Source organism: Talpa occidentalis, unplaced genomic scaffold (genome assembly GCF_014898055.3).
Source record: "Talpa occidentalis isolate TD23 unplaced genomic scaffold, MPIMG_talOcc4v2.1 talOcc4.72, whole genome shotgun sequence".
Classification (NCBI taxonomy): Eukaryota; Metazoa; Chordata; class Mammalia; order Eulipotyphla; family Talpidae; genus Talpa; species Talpa occidentalis.
Genome location: NW_023605106.1, coordinates 27,450 through 45,000, shown reverse-complemented (window position 1 = coordinate 45,000; position 17,551 = coordinate 27,450). Strand labels below are relative to the sequence as shown.

At 57.3% G+C, this 17,551-nt stretch overlaps 1 protein-coding gene and 1 long non-coding RNA gene across 2 annotated transcripts; both read left to right on the top strand.

The window, feature by feature from the left end:
* Positions 1–5,736: 5,736 nt before the first annotated feature.
* On the top strand, positions 5,737–8,632 carry LOC129144936 (uncharacterized). The gene is made up of 3 exons (XR_008549780.1): positions 5,737–5,957; positions 6,054–6,235; positions 8,422–8,632. It is a non-coding gene; the product is annotated as an uncharacterized LOC129144936 (long non-coding RNA).
* Positions 8,633–13,409: 4,777 nt separating this feature from the next.
* Positions 13,410–16,556, top strand: LOC119233290 (pre-mRNA-splicing factor 38A-like). Its single transcript, XM_037495542.2, is given in 3 exon segments — positions 13,410–13,451; positions 13,977–14,493; positions 14,496–16,556. Coding segments are annotated over 2 exon segments (852 nt in total). The 5' UTR covers positions 13,410–13,451; positions 13,977–14,031; the 3' UTR covers positions 14,886–16,556.
* The last annotated feature ends 995 nt before the right edge of the window (positions 16,557–17,551 follow it).

Here is a 17,551-nt window from a genome sequence, read left to right as displayed (position 1 = left end):
TCGCGGGGGGCGAGGCGGACGTGGAGGGGCGAGTGGGCGGCGGATCTCACGCGCCCCCAACAACCGCAACCCGCCGGCACTGAGCGCGGGAGAGCCGAGAACGGGGCACCCCGGCGGGCCGCGGAGAGGGGGGGAAGGACGGACACGCGACCCGCGCGCGCACATGCCCCCCAAGGAGTCGGGGAAAGGGGAAAAGGACCGGGGCGGGGGCCGGAGCCCCCGGGGTCCTCCCCCAGACACCGTAACACCCCGGGGCGTGCGGCGAGGGCGCGCCGACCCAACCCCTCTCTCCCCGCGGGCCCAACGACGGCCGGCCGGGGTCCCGCGCCTCGAGCTCACACCGCCCGTGGCCGAGCGGGAAAGACAGCGCAGGGCCGGGAAAGACCAGCACCCACCCGCCCGCACGCAACGCCGCCACCGCCACCTCCCGACGGGAGGGGGGTGGCGCGGCGCGGAGCGGCGGGCCGCAGCGCGCTGCGGGGGGCGGGAGGTGGGTGATCGGCGATGCACACCGGGCCCAGGGCAAGCCCCCGAGAGACGGCACAGCCGGGTGGGGGCAGGGACCGCGAACGGGCAAGGAGAGACGATGGAGGAGAAGCGTCGAGCAAAGAAAGAAAAAGCACGGCAGGGAGGAAGGGGGGCCCCCCGGGCTGGACCAAGCCCGGCCGAGGCAGGCACCAGGGCGGCCCCGCCACGGGTGAAAACCGGCCGGCCGCCAGGGCACGGACCCACGGGGGTCTCACCGCCACAGGCCTCCGAGCGCCGCGGCGGTCCCAGCGGGAACCGAGCGGCGACCGACCGCCCCCTGGACGGGCCCAAACCCGGCAAACCACCCCCGCACGGGAGAGGCCCAGGGGAGCCCCCAAACCGCCAAGCTGCCGGCACACAAAGCTCAGGGGCTGCGCGCGCGGGCAAGCCCCTGGGCAAGAGAAACGCTCTTCCCCCAACGCACGCACGACCCAACAACCCCCCTCCCGAAGGAGGAGAGAGAGGGCCGGCGGCGCCGGGAAGAGACGCACACGCGAGCGCCTCGACGGCCAAGGCAGGGGAGGGCAGGGCTCGGTGCAAAGCGCGCCCAGGGGAGCGCTCTCGAGAGGCGGGCCCCTGGCACTGGCCAGGCCACCGTGGAAAACACGCGCGGGAATCCCACCGCTACAACACGAGAGCGGTCCCGCGCCCACGCCCGGGGCGCCAGCCGGCCTTCAGCCAAGCCCATCGAGAGAGCCTCTTCCCCGCAGGCCCGAGCCCCCGAAAACCCCAGGGGGGTCCCCCCCCAAGCCGAAAACCGTCGCGGCACCCGCCGGCGGCACAGCTCGCTTCTTTCCATCTGCTTCCCAGTCCTTTCAAGGTCCTTCTTCCCCCACCCCGCCACCGCGACGGGGGGGCTTGCACACGGTCCCCATGCCACCGCCACTCACGCTCCTCCTCCCCGAGCAAGCGAGGCGGCCCGACCCCGCCCTGCAACCGCAAACACCACCCACAGGCCGCAGGGCTAAAGCCCGGGACGTGGGGGAGCGGGAAACGAGGGAAGCCCGGGCTCTCGGGGGCGGGGCGGGGCAGGGCGGGGGGGGCGGTGAACGCACCCCTACCCCCCCCCACAAACCCGCGCGCGCGCCCTCGGGCAACACGCGCTTGGGACGACGGCCCCAACACAAAGCCACGCGCCACACGGCAGAAAAGCCCAAGGCCCGGCCCGGCGGGACCCTCCCCCGAGCCAGAGGGGGGAGGCGCGGGCCGCGGTAAGCAAAGAGCAGGCGCTCAGGGGTGCAACCCCCTTTCCCGCACACCGCAGGGAAGGGGAAGACACACCCGCCGGGCGGAACACCCTCGACTCCACCAACACACAGGCGGAGGAGTTAAGGGGGCGACTCTGCCACCAGTGGCTACTTGGGCGCAGAAGGGGGAGGGGAGCCAGCCTCCGACGGGGAATCCGGGTACCCCAAAACACGACGTGACTGGACTACCCCTTTCTTTTCCCCCCAGCATTTCGCAAAGATCGCTAGAGAAGGCTTTCTCACCGAGGGCTCGCCGGCCCCACCGACAAGGCAAGGCCCCCTCTCTTTTCTCCTCCTCGGGGGCCGCGGGGAAGCCAAACACCACACGTACCACCCCCGCGGTGTGGCGGGGGGGCACGGTGGGGGGGGTCTGCGGTATGGCCAAGGCACAAAAGGCAACTTGAGCGTTCGCGGCCGGGTCCGTGGCCAGTCCCGGGAGAGAGGCTCACAAAGAGCCCCCAAAATCCCAGCACCGCCTAGGCCCCTCCAACGTAGGAGGAGGCGGCGCGCACAACGGCCCGCCACGATCGCTCACACGCCCACGTGCAGGCCCCCCCCCTCCCCCCAAGGCGGGGAAGGGCAAGGGCACAGGACGCGCGCTCGCCAAGCCAATCGGGGACACCCCGGCGACAGCGCGCCAGCCGGGGGCAACGAGGCCACCGCCCCCCTACAACAAACTAAGCAGGGAGGCGGTCGTGCCGGCCCCTCGCTTCTAAACCGAGCTCGACCCCCAAAAGAAAAGCAAACAGGCGCCTCCGAAGAAGCACCGAGAGCGGGCGACCCCGAGGGGAGAGGGGGCACAACGCCGGGAGCCGGGCCGACATCGCCACTCGGCCTCCTGCACCTGATAAGGACAACCCGGAGCGCTCCAGGAGCACCGCAAGACGGCCAAGGTGGGACGCGACCGAGCGGACGCGTGCCGAGGCGGGAGAAGCGGCCCCCGCCACCGCGGCGGAGGGGAGGGCCGCCCTCACAACACACGCCCCACCCCGAGGAGGGGGGGCAAGAGCGAGCAGGTACGCTGTGTCAAAACAGTGACCCCGCGCGCACCCCCCCCCGCGCCCACACCGCGAGGCGGCGAGGCGGGGAAGGAGCACGGGATCGGGGCCGGATTCCGCACCCCCCCGGCTCCCCACACACCGCCCAAGCAGGCGGGGAGGAGAGACGCGGGGACCCGCGGGCAGAGCGAGAAGAGCGGTCCCATTCGCCATGAACGTCCGTCCCTCGTCTGGCGCGGCTTAGGCCCGGCCCAGGAGAGCATGACATCACCACATCGATCAGCAGGGGGTGTTGACAGCGGCCGTCCCGGCGGGAACCCCCCAAGCGGAGAAGTTTGCCTGACACGCAGCACGGGAGCCTTCGGCGGGGCGGGGATCCCCCAAAGCGTCGAGACCACACCGCGGTGCCCGCGGCGGCAGGAGCACGCGAGGATGGAAGACGCTCCCCCCGCGCCAACACGCCGCTTTCCGCCGCCGCCCTCGGGCACCAGAGGCCGGAGGTGGCACCGCGGACCGGGGACCACCCCTGAACTCCAAAAAAGGCCGGCACGCAGGCCCCAGCGGGCAAGCTCCGAAACCGGGCAAGGTAGCAGGGAGGCCAGGGCGCCAGATGGTCAAAGCCCAGGCAGGCACAAAAGCCACTCCCCCTGCGAGAGGAGCCCAGGGGACGGGACGGCCCCCGGTCCCTCGTCACAGTGGTCGAGGGAGACCGTGTCAGCACTTACCTGGTGACAGAAAATACACATTTTGGGCCGAAGATATCACGGTGCCCAGAGACGCGGCCGAGCTGCAGGTCACCGCGGCCCTCCGAGGACGGTGGCCCGGTCATCAACCCCGGCGACGACCCCATCGGCGGGGGGGGGGGGGGTGGGGGGGTGGGGGGGGGGGGGGTGGGGGGGGGTGGGGGTGGGGGGGGTGGGGGGTGGGGGGGGGGGGGGGCGGCGGCGGCGGCGGCGGCGGCGGCGGCTGCTCTGCGCTGGTGGAAGGGGGGAAGGGGGAAAGGGGGACCCCCGCCAGCCCACAACCCCACACCATCGATCCGGGAGCTCCTGGGGTTATCTGGTCAACCTCAGGAGCGTAACCGGTCCGGGGGTCCCGCGTCGCTCGCACCGGCGGCGGGAGGGGTGGGGCGGGGGGCCGCTCTACTCTCGCTGCCGATTATGACTTCAACACGCAGGCGCAGGTGAACACCAGGGCCCGACGGGGTGGGGGGGGTGCCGCCGGCTCACGTGCACACCCGGCCCCCCGGCGTCAGCACGGGAACTCGTGGGAGATAAACGTTCACGGAGGAACGAGGGAGAGGGAGGCGGGCGAGGGCGGGACCGTTCCTCACGGGCTCCCGGTTCCCCGCCCGGGACTTAGAGAAAAAGCAAGGAACTTGGCAAGAGAAAAATGAACTTGGCGACGACGTCCCCTCGGACCTCCGGGCCCCGGACCCCGGACCCCGGACCCCGGCCGCTGCCGGACCCGTGGCGCACCATAACGCCCCACCTTGCACGACCGGGCCCGTCCCCTACCTCCGGAGCGACACAAAGGAACGGCCGTCCGGCCGCGGGACACCCGCTTCCCTTGCTCTCGGCGGAGGCCCCGGCACGCTAGCGTGGCGCGGTGCGGTGGCCCGGTGGGGTGGGACGTGCCACGTAGGAAGGGACGCGTGTCACCGGCGGGTGGCTGGTCAACCCGCCCGGGCGGCCCAGACACCCCAGCCCGCCCGAGGACGCGGCGACAGCCACCCCGCTATAGACCTGCACCTGCAATCCCGGCCGCCAGGAAGACTGCTGCACTCCCAAATGCGAGCGGATCTAGCCGGCTCCTGCCGCCGGCCTCCCGGAACTCCGCCTCGGGTAACGCGGCCAAATCTCCTCCCATCAATCGCTCGAGCGCTCCGGCGGAGAGCCGCTGACATAAAAACGGCCGCCAGGTGGCACCCGACAACCGGCGCGAACAGCAGCGGGGCCGATCCGGATCTCAGGCCGCCGAGGGCTCACCGCCGGCCGCAAGGACGCCCGGTCTCGTCCCGGCCACCACCGTCCCCCCCCCCACCCCCCGTTCGCTCCGGGCGGCCAGCGCCGGCCGGCTCCCCAGAGCGGCCACGAGCTGCGGCCACGAGCTGCGGCCTGGCAGCCGGGAAGACGTAACACACAAGAGAACCTCCGCAGGGCCGACACGGGAGGCAGGTTCCAGGGACGCAGGGAACGACCGAGACCGCGGGGCAACCCGGACCTCCTTGAGAGGGAACCGGCTAAGCCAACCGTCATCCAAGCTCCCTGCTAAAGGGTCTGAGGCCTGGCGCAGTGAGTGATCCAAAGCCATTGTCATCTGCAGGTTGGCTCACTGAACAAATCTTTCCTTAGAGAGCTTTCCATCTAAGTTTCAGCTGATGTAAACATAATTACTCCCCCCACCCCACCCCCTCACACCCCACCCCCGCATTCTCTTGAGGTGGCAATGATACAATCTCGTCTTCAATTTCACCTGTCTCCAACGTGAGCACCATTGTGTCAATTTTTTTCGATGGAGCGCCGTGGAGCGCGCTCGCTTATTTGCTTATGTGCACAGTTACATTTAAAAAAAAAAATTTATTTATTCATTTATACAAGCACTGGGTACAGTCAGAAGCTTGGGAGGGCGAGAGAATTCACCAGAGCCAGAGCGGGGAGCAGAGCAGGCAGAAGGACCGAAGTACACTGCTGAGGGGAGCAGCGGGCGGCAGGAGAGGTCTGCGCGCCATGTGGGACCCTCCTCTGGTGGCCGGGGAGCAGCTGGGGATTGAACCGGCGCTGCAGAGGCCGCGGGCAGCTTCGCAACCCAGCGCTCAACAGCTGTGCAACCGGGGAGGCCCCCACAGTTACATTTTGAACAAGGTTGGGCAGCCGGCCAAGCTGGTCTCTTTCTCTCCAAGGCCATCCCCCAAATGCCTGATTCTTTCCCCCTTTGCCCACCGCGGGCCCCACCCCCACCCCCACCCCCACCCTTGTCTAGGAACTTGGCAGCAAATGGTTGTGTCCTGCTGAAAACCGATGCTATCAATCTAAGGGAGCTGTGTATAAAAGAAACCGTTTGTCTTGGAACAGGTGCTCAGACCCGTATGCGGCTACCCAGGTCTGGGACCTCCTGCATGAGTAATAAAGTGGTTCCTGACCTCACCCTTCCTGAAGCACCGCTTGTTTCTTCCTCTGCCTGGGTAAAAGGCCAGAATTTCTACAACACTCCCTCCCCGCACGCTCCCCCCCCCTCCCCGCCCCCAACCCCACCACCCACCCCCACACTCCCCTTCCAGAGGAAGCCCAGGCTTGGCCAAACCGGCAAACCCAGCCCCGAAGGAAAGGGTGGACTCGCCGGTCCCAGAAAAGCCAAGACGGCGGGACCGGTCTCCTCGTCGATAGACCACCGCCACAAAATCCACAAACAGCATGACAGCCCTGGATGCCCCCACCCAGCCTTGGGCAAGAAAGAGACTTGGTGAAAAGGGCAAAGAAGCTGGAGGGTGGGGGGGGGGAGGAGAGGAAAGGGGAGGGGAAGGGAGAGGAGGGAAGAGGACGAAGAAGCACTTCACCAAAGGGCGAAATGTTTTCCAGAGGCTAACTCTATGGGAAGATCCTCCTCAAAGGTCCTCTAATTGACATTTGACGCACAGGCACACACCGCATGAGCTAACAGGTGCTCCTGCCAGGGCCACGGGTGGTGAAGAAAACCCATGGTTATTGGGCCTCCCTGGTGGCACAAGGGGTTAAGGCACAACCTACTACGAAACTATCCGCAGCCACTGCAGCACGAGTTCGATCCAGCCGGGGAGCAACCCACAGGGCGCAGCAGACCTCTCTCTCTCTCTCTCTCTCTCTCTCTCTCTCTCTCTCTCTCTCTCTCTCTCTCTCTCTCTCTCTCGACTCGCCCGCTGCTCCCCTCAGCGGTGTATTTCAGTCCATCTGCCTGTTCTCTTCCCCCCCCCTCCCCCCAGCGCTCTCTGTCTCTGGTGAACCCTCTCACCCTCCACACCTCTGGCCTGTACCCTGGTTCTTGTATAAAAATAAATCTTTAAAAAAAAAAAAAAGAAAGAAAGAAAGGAAGGAAGGAAGGAAGGAAGGAAGGAAGGAAGGAAGGAAGGAAGGAAGGAAGGAAGGAAGGAAGGAAGGAAGAAAGGAAAGAATAGAATCACGGGCACGGGGAGACCTCGCTGGTGGCATAAGGGTATCAGACGACACCTATGAAGCTGTCCGCAGCTGCTGCAGCACGAGTTGGATCCCCCCAGCCAGGGAGCTACCCACATGGTGCAGCAGACCTCTCCTTGTCTCACATGCTGCTTCCCTCGGCAATGTATTTCAGTATATCTGTTGTTTTTGTTTCCCACTCTTGTTTCTGGTGGACCCTCTCACCCCCCCACACCTCTGGCCTGTACCCCAGTTCCTGTATGCATAAATAATATGTTGTTGTGGTTTTTTTTTTTAATTTTTTAAAGATGTATTTATTTATTTATTTGTTTGTTTGTTTATTTATTTATTTATTTATTTATTTATACAAGCACTGGGTACAGTCAGAAGCGTGGGAGGGTGAGAGAATTCACCAGAGCCAGAGCAGGGAACAGAACAAGCAGAATGACGAAGTACACTGCTGAGGGGAGCAGCGGGCGCTGCAGGAGAGGTCTGCGCGCCATGTGGGCCCTTCACCTGGTGGCCGGGGATCGAACCGGTGCTGCAGAGGCTGTGGGCAGCTTCGCAACCCAGCGCTCAACCGCTGCGCCACCGGGGAGGTCCTACTTATTTATTTTTAAGATTTATTTATTTATACAAGCACTGGGTACAGTCAGAAGCGCGGGAGGGTAAGAGAATTCACCAGAGCCCGAGCGGGGTACAGAACAGGCAGACCGAGCAAGGAATACACTGCTGAGGGGAGCAGCGGGCGCTGCAGGAGAGGTCTGCGCGCCAGCCATGTGGGGCCCTCGCCCGGCAGCCGGGGATCGAACCGGTGCTGCAGAAGCTGCGGGCAGCTTCACAGCCCAGCGCTCAACCGCCGCGCCACCAGGGGAGGGCCAATAATCAGTTTTTTAAAAAAAGGAATCACAGGGGAAATTTCTTCCAAATATTTAGGACTGAAAGCTTTAGAAAAGAAGGAACAAACAGCAACGGAAGAGAACATGTGCTTAATTTGACACTCACTCAGAATAGTTTCATTTTGTATGTTTCTGGGCAATCTCTGTGATATCACAACCATGCCAATCATCCATCTCATCTCCCAAATACCAAAAATAGTCCTCATAACTATGGGATTTTCTCTCACAAAGACAGTGCTGTACATGAACTTGCCATGAAGAAAGGTGTGAACGACATAAATGACTCTCGCACCTCAATGTGCCTACATGTCAACTTTGGGGCCCCATGAAATCACAGGTACACGAGTGTATGTTCTTTGCACACCATTCAACATAATCAAGACAGAGTCATTCCAAATACCCCCACAACAACACACGAGTGGACAGAGACTTGTGATATATATACATGGTCAATGAAATCCTGCTCAGATAGAAGAAAAAATGATCTTATACTCTTTGGAACAACATGGAAGGAATTTGTAGGGCTGACGGTGAGTTTAGTCAGAAGGCAAAAGAAAATAATCAAATGTTTTCTCTCATATGTGCAACCAACCGTAAACAGACAAATGCAAAGATGTAACAAATCACGGCAAAACCAACAAACTAAGGAAGAGTGGTTCTCAGACGGGGAGAGCATCAATTTGACAGCGAGACGAGATGACCTTACAACCTTTGGGGAGAAGCAAGGTTAGACTCATAAATGCACAAGTGAAGATATATCCTTTATATATCTATATATATATATATACAGATATAGATATATCTGTAGACAGACAGCTAGCTAGCTAGATACGCACGCATGCGCGCGCACACACACACATTTATCAAGCACTGGGTACAGTCAGAAGCGCGGGAGGGCTGGAGAATTCACCAGAGCCAGAGCGGGGTACAGAACAGGCAGACCGATCTCTTTAAAAAAAAAAAAAAAAAAAGTGGTCTTTGAAGGATTGTGGAGGTGATGGGGTTGGAACAAGTCTGCTAGACTTGACAGCCTGAAGGGCACAGAGAACATAAGGATGGCAGTCCCTGGGTACCCTTGTGTTCAGCAAAGCCCTGAGAAGCAGGTGGGTCTTCTGTGGCTATGGACACAGATGTCACAGCCATCGGTCATCAAAATCTCATCAAGAGAGCTAGGGAGATTATGGAGAAAATGGAAAGGAGGGGAGGATGGGAGTGAGGGATGGCAGAAAGTTCTGGCAATGACAAAATAAAAGATGAAGGACAGAGGGGGAGGAGTGATACGGTGGGCTGAGCCCAGCTGTCACACCACTGCAATCCACAGTGAACACACCCAGCACCTATCCCCGAACTGGTGGGCCCCGGAAGCTGCATGGGAATAAACAGCCTGTGTCTGGACTATCCCAGACTGACGCCCACCTGAAGGATGTGAGTGTGGAAATTTAAGTGACTTATTACATCAGTGGGATCAACTCTCGATTTCACAATTAAAAATCAAGAGTCAATTCTATTTGTACATTGGGTTGTCATTACCCCATTGACAAGTTTTTTTGCGCCATTGACAGTGGAGTAGACTTTATTTTAAAGGCTTGTGATTTAAATACTACTGTCTCCGTAGCTCTGGGAGGTAGGAAATGTGGTCAAAACCAAGGTTCATGTATAAGCACAGGAACGGAAGGCTCATAAAGGGGTGTGTGTGGTCAGGGACCGGGACGAGTTAGGAGAATGGCCATAAGAGTTGACTTAGGGTTATTGGTCTTATGCCCACCCTCTGATCCACAGAACAACACCTGACTGCACACTGTTTTTCACACATAAAATTCTAGCTTCATTCTCCTCCCTGGCCTAGTTATTCCTTTCATGAACACCACAAGAAACTGAGATACTAGAAATAAATGACCAGGGCCTCCTCCCCTGGTGGCGCAGCGGTTGAGCACTGGGCTGCAAAGCTGCCCACAGCCTCTGCAGCGCCGGTTCAATTCCTGGCCACCAGCAAGGGTCCCACATGGCGCGCAGACCTCTCCTGCCGCCCGCTGCTCCCCTCAGCAGTGTACTTCGTCAGTCTGCCTCTTCTGCTCCCCGCTCTGGCTCTGGCGAATTCTCCCACCCTCCCGTGCTTCTGACTGTACCCAGTGCTTGTATAAATAAATAAATAAATAAATAAATAAATAAATAAATAAATATTTTAAAAAATTAAAATAAAAATAAATGACCAAATGACTTTTTAAATGATGTTTACAAAGGTAACACATTTATCAATCTATGTAAACCAAATTATTCTTATATTATTTTTAAAGGCTTATTTATTTATTTATTTGTTTGTTTGTTTTTGTTTATGCAAGAACCAGGGTAAGGGTACAGGCCAGATGCTACCCACATGGTGCAGCAGACCTCTCCTTGTCTCACATGCTGCTTCCCTCGGCAATGTATTTCAGTACATCTGTTGTTTTGTTTCCCACTCTGTTTCTGGTGGGCCCTCTCACCCCCCACCCCACACCTCTCGCCTGTACCCCAGTTCGAAAACACATGGTTATTGAGGGTTTCCTTGGTGGCACCCAACGTGGGAGGCAGGGCTGGGGGTGAGGGGGTGGGGGGAGTGTTTTATATCATTTCATTAAGGGAAGACTTGGTCTGGGCACCTAGCTCAGCTAAACAACGCTGGGAGATGCAAATTAGTTTAAGAAGAGGGGGCGGGGGAACCAATGGGGTTGCCATGGGAACCTGGCCATCAATAGGGGCTAGCAAGAATTTCCGGAAATGCAAAACAGAGCAGTCTCCCATCTCACCCGCTGCTTCCCTTAGCAGTGTATTTCAATTAGTCCTCCTTTTCTGTTCTTCACTCTTTTCTGGTGAATTCCTTCACCACCACCCACGCCCCCCCGCCCACACACACACCTCTTGCCTGCACCCCAGCTCTTGTATGTGTAAATAAATAAATTTAATCCCGAGAGACTGCGAGAGATCCGGATTGGAGCCCCCCTCCCCCATCGCGGCTGCCGCCGCCGCCGCCGCCGCCGCCGCCGCCGCCGCCGCCGCCGCCGCCACCACCACCACCACCACCTGGCTATCAGGCTCATGATCATGCATGCCCTTAGGGTGTGTTTTCATCTATCCAAGAGCCGTCCTGATTTCCCGCTTTGCCCAGCTGGATGATAATCTTGTGGGATCAGTGCAGTCTTGGTGAAGCGCATCATAAACAGTTACATAAATAAACCAGCAGAGCCCATCTGCTGGGAGGAAACCTGAAAGCCCTCAGAACATTCCTCACAATAAAAGTGCCTTTGGTTTATGCCAGGAGGTTGGGCGGGGTTGGGTGGGTTTGGGTGGATGGCTGGCTGGCTGGCCTGGAGTCGCTTAGACTCACAATGGGATTTAGAGTGCGCGCGTGCGTGCGCGCGCGTGCGTGTGTGTGTGTGTGTGTGTGTGTGTGTGTGTGTGTGTGTGTTTGGGGGGAGGGGTCCTTGTTCCATGACACCATCTGTTTCAACCGCCAGGAAGTAAGCCTCCTGGGATTTCGGTGGAGTGACCCATCAAGCTCCAAAGAGGGGCCTCCCCTGGTGGCGCAGCGGTTGAGCGCTGGGTTTTGCGAGGCTGCCTAAAGCCTCTGCAGTGCCAGTTCGATTCCCTGGCCACTGGCGAGGGTCCCACAAAAAAAAAAAAAAAAAAAAAAGCTCCAAAGAGGAGAGAGACAGACAGGACAGACACACACACACACACACACACACACACACACACACACGCACGCACGCACGCACACACGCGCACACACGCACGCACACACACGCACGCACACACATATAGACACGCGCTGAATACTAAAAGACTCACGTTAAAACGGCCACATCGGGCCTCCATGGTGGCGCAAGGGGTTAAGACGCAACCTATGAAGCAATCCACAGCCACTGCAGCACGAGTTCGATCCCCGGCCAAGGAGCTACCCACATGGTGCAGCAGACCTCTCCTGTCTCGCCCGCTGCTCCCCTCAGCAGTGTACTTCAGTCCATCTGCCTGCTCTGTTCCCCACTCTGTCTCTGGTGAATCCTATCACCACCCTTACCCCCACCCCCACCTTTCTGGCCTGTACCCCAGTTCTTGTATGCATAAATGAATATTAAAAAAATAAATAAAATGGCCACATCCCCTAATGCCATTTACAGATTCGATGCGCTGCCTCTTCCAGATCCCCGTGAGATTTTAAAGATATATTCTGAGGCAGGGATACTGGTGTTATTTTTAAAGCCGAGATACTGTATTTGTGGCTCAGCTGAAGTCGAACCCCAAGCCATGATCATGGAGGATAAGACTAGAAAGTTTGGGGAAGGAGGTGATACTGGAATTGTCAGGCCTAGTCTCCCAGCCAGGAACAGATCCCAGGCTGCAGGTGCAGCGCCAAGTCCCAGCCACCAGACCACCACGGGTTGGTGTGTCATGAAGCCGCAGCAGGACCTTCGCAGACGCTCAGGCAAGCAAGCGAGAAGAGGCAGGTTTGTTTAGAGAAAGAAAAAGTTTGTTGAGGAGAAAAAGAACAGAAATGAAGTGGGACTCCCAGGCCATGAAACCAGGCCAGGGAGGGGCAAGGAAGCCAAAGTGGAGTCGTGTCTCAGGGAATATATACCTTCTTTCCCTCATTATTCTAAAGCTCCACCAGTCTCTTCGTGATTGGTTAGCTCTAGGCTTTCTCACTTAACCTGCTACTGAGCGGGGGGATCTTTACCTTCCTTATCTAACAGGTGTGTCCCTCCCCATTTGTTGCATCTTCCCCCTTGTTTGATAGATTTATCTTTATGGCCCAGCCTCCCAGATGAGCACCCCTGCATTTTAGGGAAGAGAAAGTTCAACATCAGCTATTGAAGAAAAACAGGCTGGTGCCCACCAGTCTCGGTGCTGACCCCTTCTCATCCTCCCCCTTGCATAAATATCCCTGCACTCTGACAAAGGGGAGGACGGTGGTCTTCCAGACATGAGTCTGCTGCCCTCCTAATTTGTCCATAAATTAAACCACTCTCCATTTCCCCAAACTCCACCTCCCTTTATCACCTGGGGGAAACCAAGGCCAGCGTTCACAATGTTGTCCTTGGTCCTGGGATGTTTATTATTCCCAGTGGAATTAGGTACATTCCTCTAGTTGTCCTTATCTCTGAAGCCTTCCTAAACTCTTCAGAGGTCCCCTCCTGCAAAACTGCCTAATGACCCTAACTTGCCCTATGTCTCAGAGGCATCACAAGGCCCAGAAGCTGGAGGTAGGGGTAGGAATGATGAACACATTGTCGTCAAACAATGTGGAGGGGAAGCACAGACCAGGTGGGGACAGGGAGATGGAGAGGGCCATTGTTAAACAATCACCGGCCCTTCCCCATCGACCCGGTCCGGCCCGGCCTCATATAGAGGGAAAAATGCTTAGGTGCCAGCCAGCCCTAGAGAGAATGAACTTCACAGCAGTTAACAGTCCCACAAAGAAATGAACCTCTCCGCGAGGCGATGAAGACTTCTTTGTCAGTGCCTTCTCTGCACCGGCAAGGTGCCACAGTGGCTGTACTGCCTGCCTGTCCCACCTGCCTGCGACCGACTGACCGACCGACCGACCGACCCACCCACCCACCCACCCACCGACCCGCCAACCGGCTGATTATGCAGGTGTTTCTCTTCACCGGCCTGATCCCTTCATGCCTCCCTGCCTCCCTCCCACTCTTGGCAAAGCAGCACAAGCAATACTGCCCACCTGTGACTAGGCAGGCCTCTCTTTTAAACCAACCCGTCCCTTACAGGGGCAGCTCTCTCTGCCACTTGTGCCTGTGCGAGCATCCCTAACTTCCCTTCCCTTTTTTTACCATGAACCTGCCCCCTTGGGATAGAACCAAAAGGCCTCTGTCTGGTGGGGACCCTCACCGCTTATCGCTGAAAGGGAAGGCCCGAGGAAACTTTCCTCACAGGCCCCCCTCCCCCCCCCCCCAACACCCAACACCTCCTCTTCAAACCAACATCAAGCCCACCAACTGCCAGGCTGCCTATACCGGTCGTTTGTGATGTTGCAGGCGCCACTCCTTGTCTTTCTTTTTAAAAAAAAATAACCACCCTTTGTTTCCAGTTTCGAGATGGTCGCTTAAACTGTTTAATTTTTTCCATCTCTCCCTCTCTCTCTTCGTTTTTTTTCCCCAAAAGTCCGGATGTGACGTATTAAAGGACCCGACGGAAATAGAACTGAAGGCATTCTAAAATGGCAAACTGTACAGTGAAGGATGCGCACAGCATCCACGGCACCAACCCTCAATATCTGGTGGAGAAGATCATTCGAGCGCGAATCTATGAGTCCAAATACTGGAAAGAAGAGTGCTTTGGACTTACAGCTGAACTTGCAGTAGATAAAGCCATGGAGTTAAGGTTTGTGGGTGGCGTCTATGGTGGCAACATAAAGCCAACTCCCTTTCTATGTTTGACCTTGAAGATGCTTCAGATTCAACCAGAGAAGGACATCATTGTACAGTTTATCAAAAATGAAGACTTCAAGTATGTCCGCATGGTGGGAGCACTTTACATGAGGCTGACAGGCACTGCAACTGACTGCTACAAGTACTTGGAGCCTCTGTATAATGACTACAGAAAAATCAAGATCCAGAAACCCAACGGAGAATTTGAACTGATGCATGTAGATGAGTTTATTGATGAACTGCTGCACAGTGAGAGAGAGTCTGTGACATCGTTCTCCCACGGCTGCAGAAACGCGATGTACTAGAGGAAGCTGAGCAATGGGAACCATCACCAGATCACTGCCGCAGGAGCCACCGAGACGTAGACAAACCCTGGCGCTCTCCCACACTGCGCTATAGGAGGAGTAGGAGCCAGTCTCCAAGAAGGCAGAGTCGGTCTCCCAAAAGGAGGAGACCCTCCCCTCGCCAAGAAAGGCATCAGAGCAGAAGTCCAAGAGGACATCGCAGTTGGTCCCGAGATAGACGGCACAGATCCCGTTCCAAATCACCAGGTCATCATCGCAGTCACAGATGCAGGAGCCACTCAAAGTCTCCCGTAAGATCGAAGAAAAGCCACAAGAAGAGCCAGAGAAGGAATGAATAATGGACTAAGTCTGGTTTTAGTCCAAAAGGCTTATGGATGAAGGCGTCTGTGTGACGGGATTAAGAACTACTTCCGGGGCCTCCCCGGCGGCGCAGCGGTTGAGCGCTGGGTTGCAAAGCTGCCCGCAGCTTCTGCAGCGCCGGCCGGTTTGATCCCCGGGCGGGCGAGGGACCCGCATGGCGCGCAGACCTCTCCTGCCGCCCGCTGCTCCCCTCAGCAGTGTACTTCGTCAGTCTGTTACCGAATGCCGGCCTCAGTTTCCCTCAGCCAATAAAAGGAAACCGAGTTTGAGGAAAAGGAAAGCGGTTTTATTGGTCGACAAATGAGGAGGGCTGCAGACTCATGTCCAAAAGACCGCCGTCCTGCCCTTTGGCAGTGGGCAGGGGTATTTATACTAGGGGGAGAGGGGCAGGGGTTCGCGAAGGGGAGGAGGAAGAGGTCCACACGGAGACAGGTGGGCGCCAGCTCAACACGGAGATGGATGGGTACCAGCTGGTTTTCATCAAAGGGAGGGGGAAAGTGTCAGCACAGAGATGGGGAAGGAGTCTTCAGAGGCCCATGGGTGTCAACTCATTCATTAAGGGAAGGGGAAGGTGTCTGCACGGAAACCGGTGAGCGCCAGCTTGTTTTTCTTCTCAAAGGGCAGGGGGGAGCTGCAACAAATGGGAAAGACAAGCTGTTAGTCCTCTTAATGCTAGATAAGGGGGAATTGCAAGAAATGGGGAAAGGACAAACTTGTTAACTGTATCAAGTCTGCCTGCTCTGCTCTGCCCTCTGGCTCTGGTGAATTCTCTCACCCTCCCGCACTTCTGACTGTACCCAGTGCTTGTATAAACAAATAAAAAATTAAAAAAAAAAAAAAAGTAGGGGGGGCGGGGAAGTTCCCCACGAAATAGTCATGATGATCCATTTCAGGGATGAAGAGTCAATCGAAAAGCTGTGACCGCATAAAGATCTTCTAGAAGTTATTTTCACGTCATTCAAAAGAGAGGTCAGTGAGGAATTGGCCTATCTGCCAGTAAGGGGGTGCTTCTTAAAGAGGGCTTCCGGGGCCTCCTCGGTGACGCAAGGGTTTAAGAAGGAACCTATGAAGCTATCCACCCACCGCCACTGCTGCCCGAGTTCGATCCCCAGCAGACCTCTCGTGACTTGCCCGCTGCTCCTTTCAGCAGTGTATTTCCATCAATCTGCCTGTTCTGTTCCCCACTCTGTCTCCTGTGAATCCTCTCACCTCCCATGCCTCTGGCCTGTACCCCAGTTCTTGTATGCATAAATAAATAAATCTTTTAAAAAAGAAAAACAAACAAACAAAAACTACAGACCCCGCATGGAGGCGCTGTGTGAGGACCAGCAAGACTTCTTACCAAACCTAACTGAAAGGTCTGGCAGGGACCAGAGTTGCTAGGGTGAAGAAGCATCTGGTAGGAAGCCCACCTAAGGACGAGAATGCTGCTGATAAATCTCGTCGTCCTCCTCCTCCTCGTCTTTCCCTGCCGAACCTTTCACTAACTTGGCCTTCAACCCCTCTGCTGACTCAGAAGCTGCAGCACCCGACCCCCCACCAATGTGTTTCCAAATGGAACCAGGATGTTATTTTCTCCTACCCCGCAACAATGGGCTCATCTTTTCCAATTTCCCAAAGGAAGGAAGATGGGGTCGCTGGCCTCCAGACCTCCCCCCCCCCCCCCGCCCCCATAGGCAGGTGACCTCAGCCTGAGATAATTCCCTCTTTCATGACCTTGACGTCTGTCATGCAATCATCCCAGACCCAGTAGAGTCACTGTCACTTCTCGCAGAGGACAGGAGAATCGTGGAACTCTCGGCATATTTTTGCAGTCCTTCAATGCTGAGACAGGCGTGCGGGCGGGCGGGCAGGCAGAGCCAGAGAGACTCCAACTCTGAGAGAGGCAGAACTAGCCCCCTTTCCACCGGTCAGGTGCCCATAGTTCCTGAGTCGTTGAATAAATGCATCTCCGTCTTTAAAATAAACTCGCTTGTATTTTTTTTTTTTAAGATTTATTGATTCATTGATTGATTTATGCATACAAGAGCTGGGGTACGGGCCAGAGATGGGGGGCGGAGGGGAAGGTGAGAGGATTCACCGGAGACAGAGTGGGGAGCAGAACAGGCAGACGGACTGAAACACACTGCTGTAGGGGGGGGGGCGGGGGGAGCAGGGGGCAAGACAGGAGGAGAGGTCTGCCTCGCCATGTGGGGGGGGGGGGATGGAGAACTTGTGCTGCAGAGGCTGTGGACTGCTGCATGGTGTGGTGCTTAACCCCTTGCGCCACCAGGGAGTCCCAAACTCCCTTGCATTTTTGCGATTTTTTTCACTTCGCTACCTTAAAGGTTTTTGTTGTCGTTCTCTCATCGCCAGGTCCTAATTCCTGAAGATAATCACGTTCATTAAAACGGCTGCGGATGAAACCTATCATGCAAGATTGAGGGAGGGGAGGGGCGGGGCGGGGCGGGGAGAGGCGCCGGAGAGGATTACTCACCCATGTTAACCTTGCTACTAGATCCCTAGAGCCTTGCTACTCAAAGGAATGGACAGAGGATTCACTTGGCGTGGGGGAGGGGGTGGTCCTGTGAAAATGCAGATTGCGTGGCAGCAAAGCCCAACGTTGTGCCTGACTCAGGAACACACCCCCAACCCCCCAGCACCT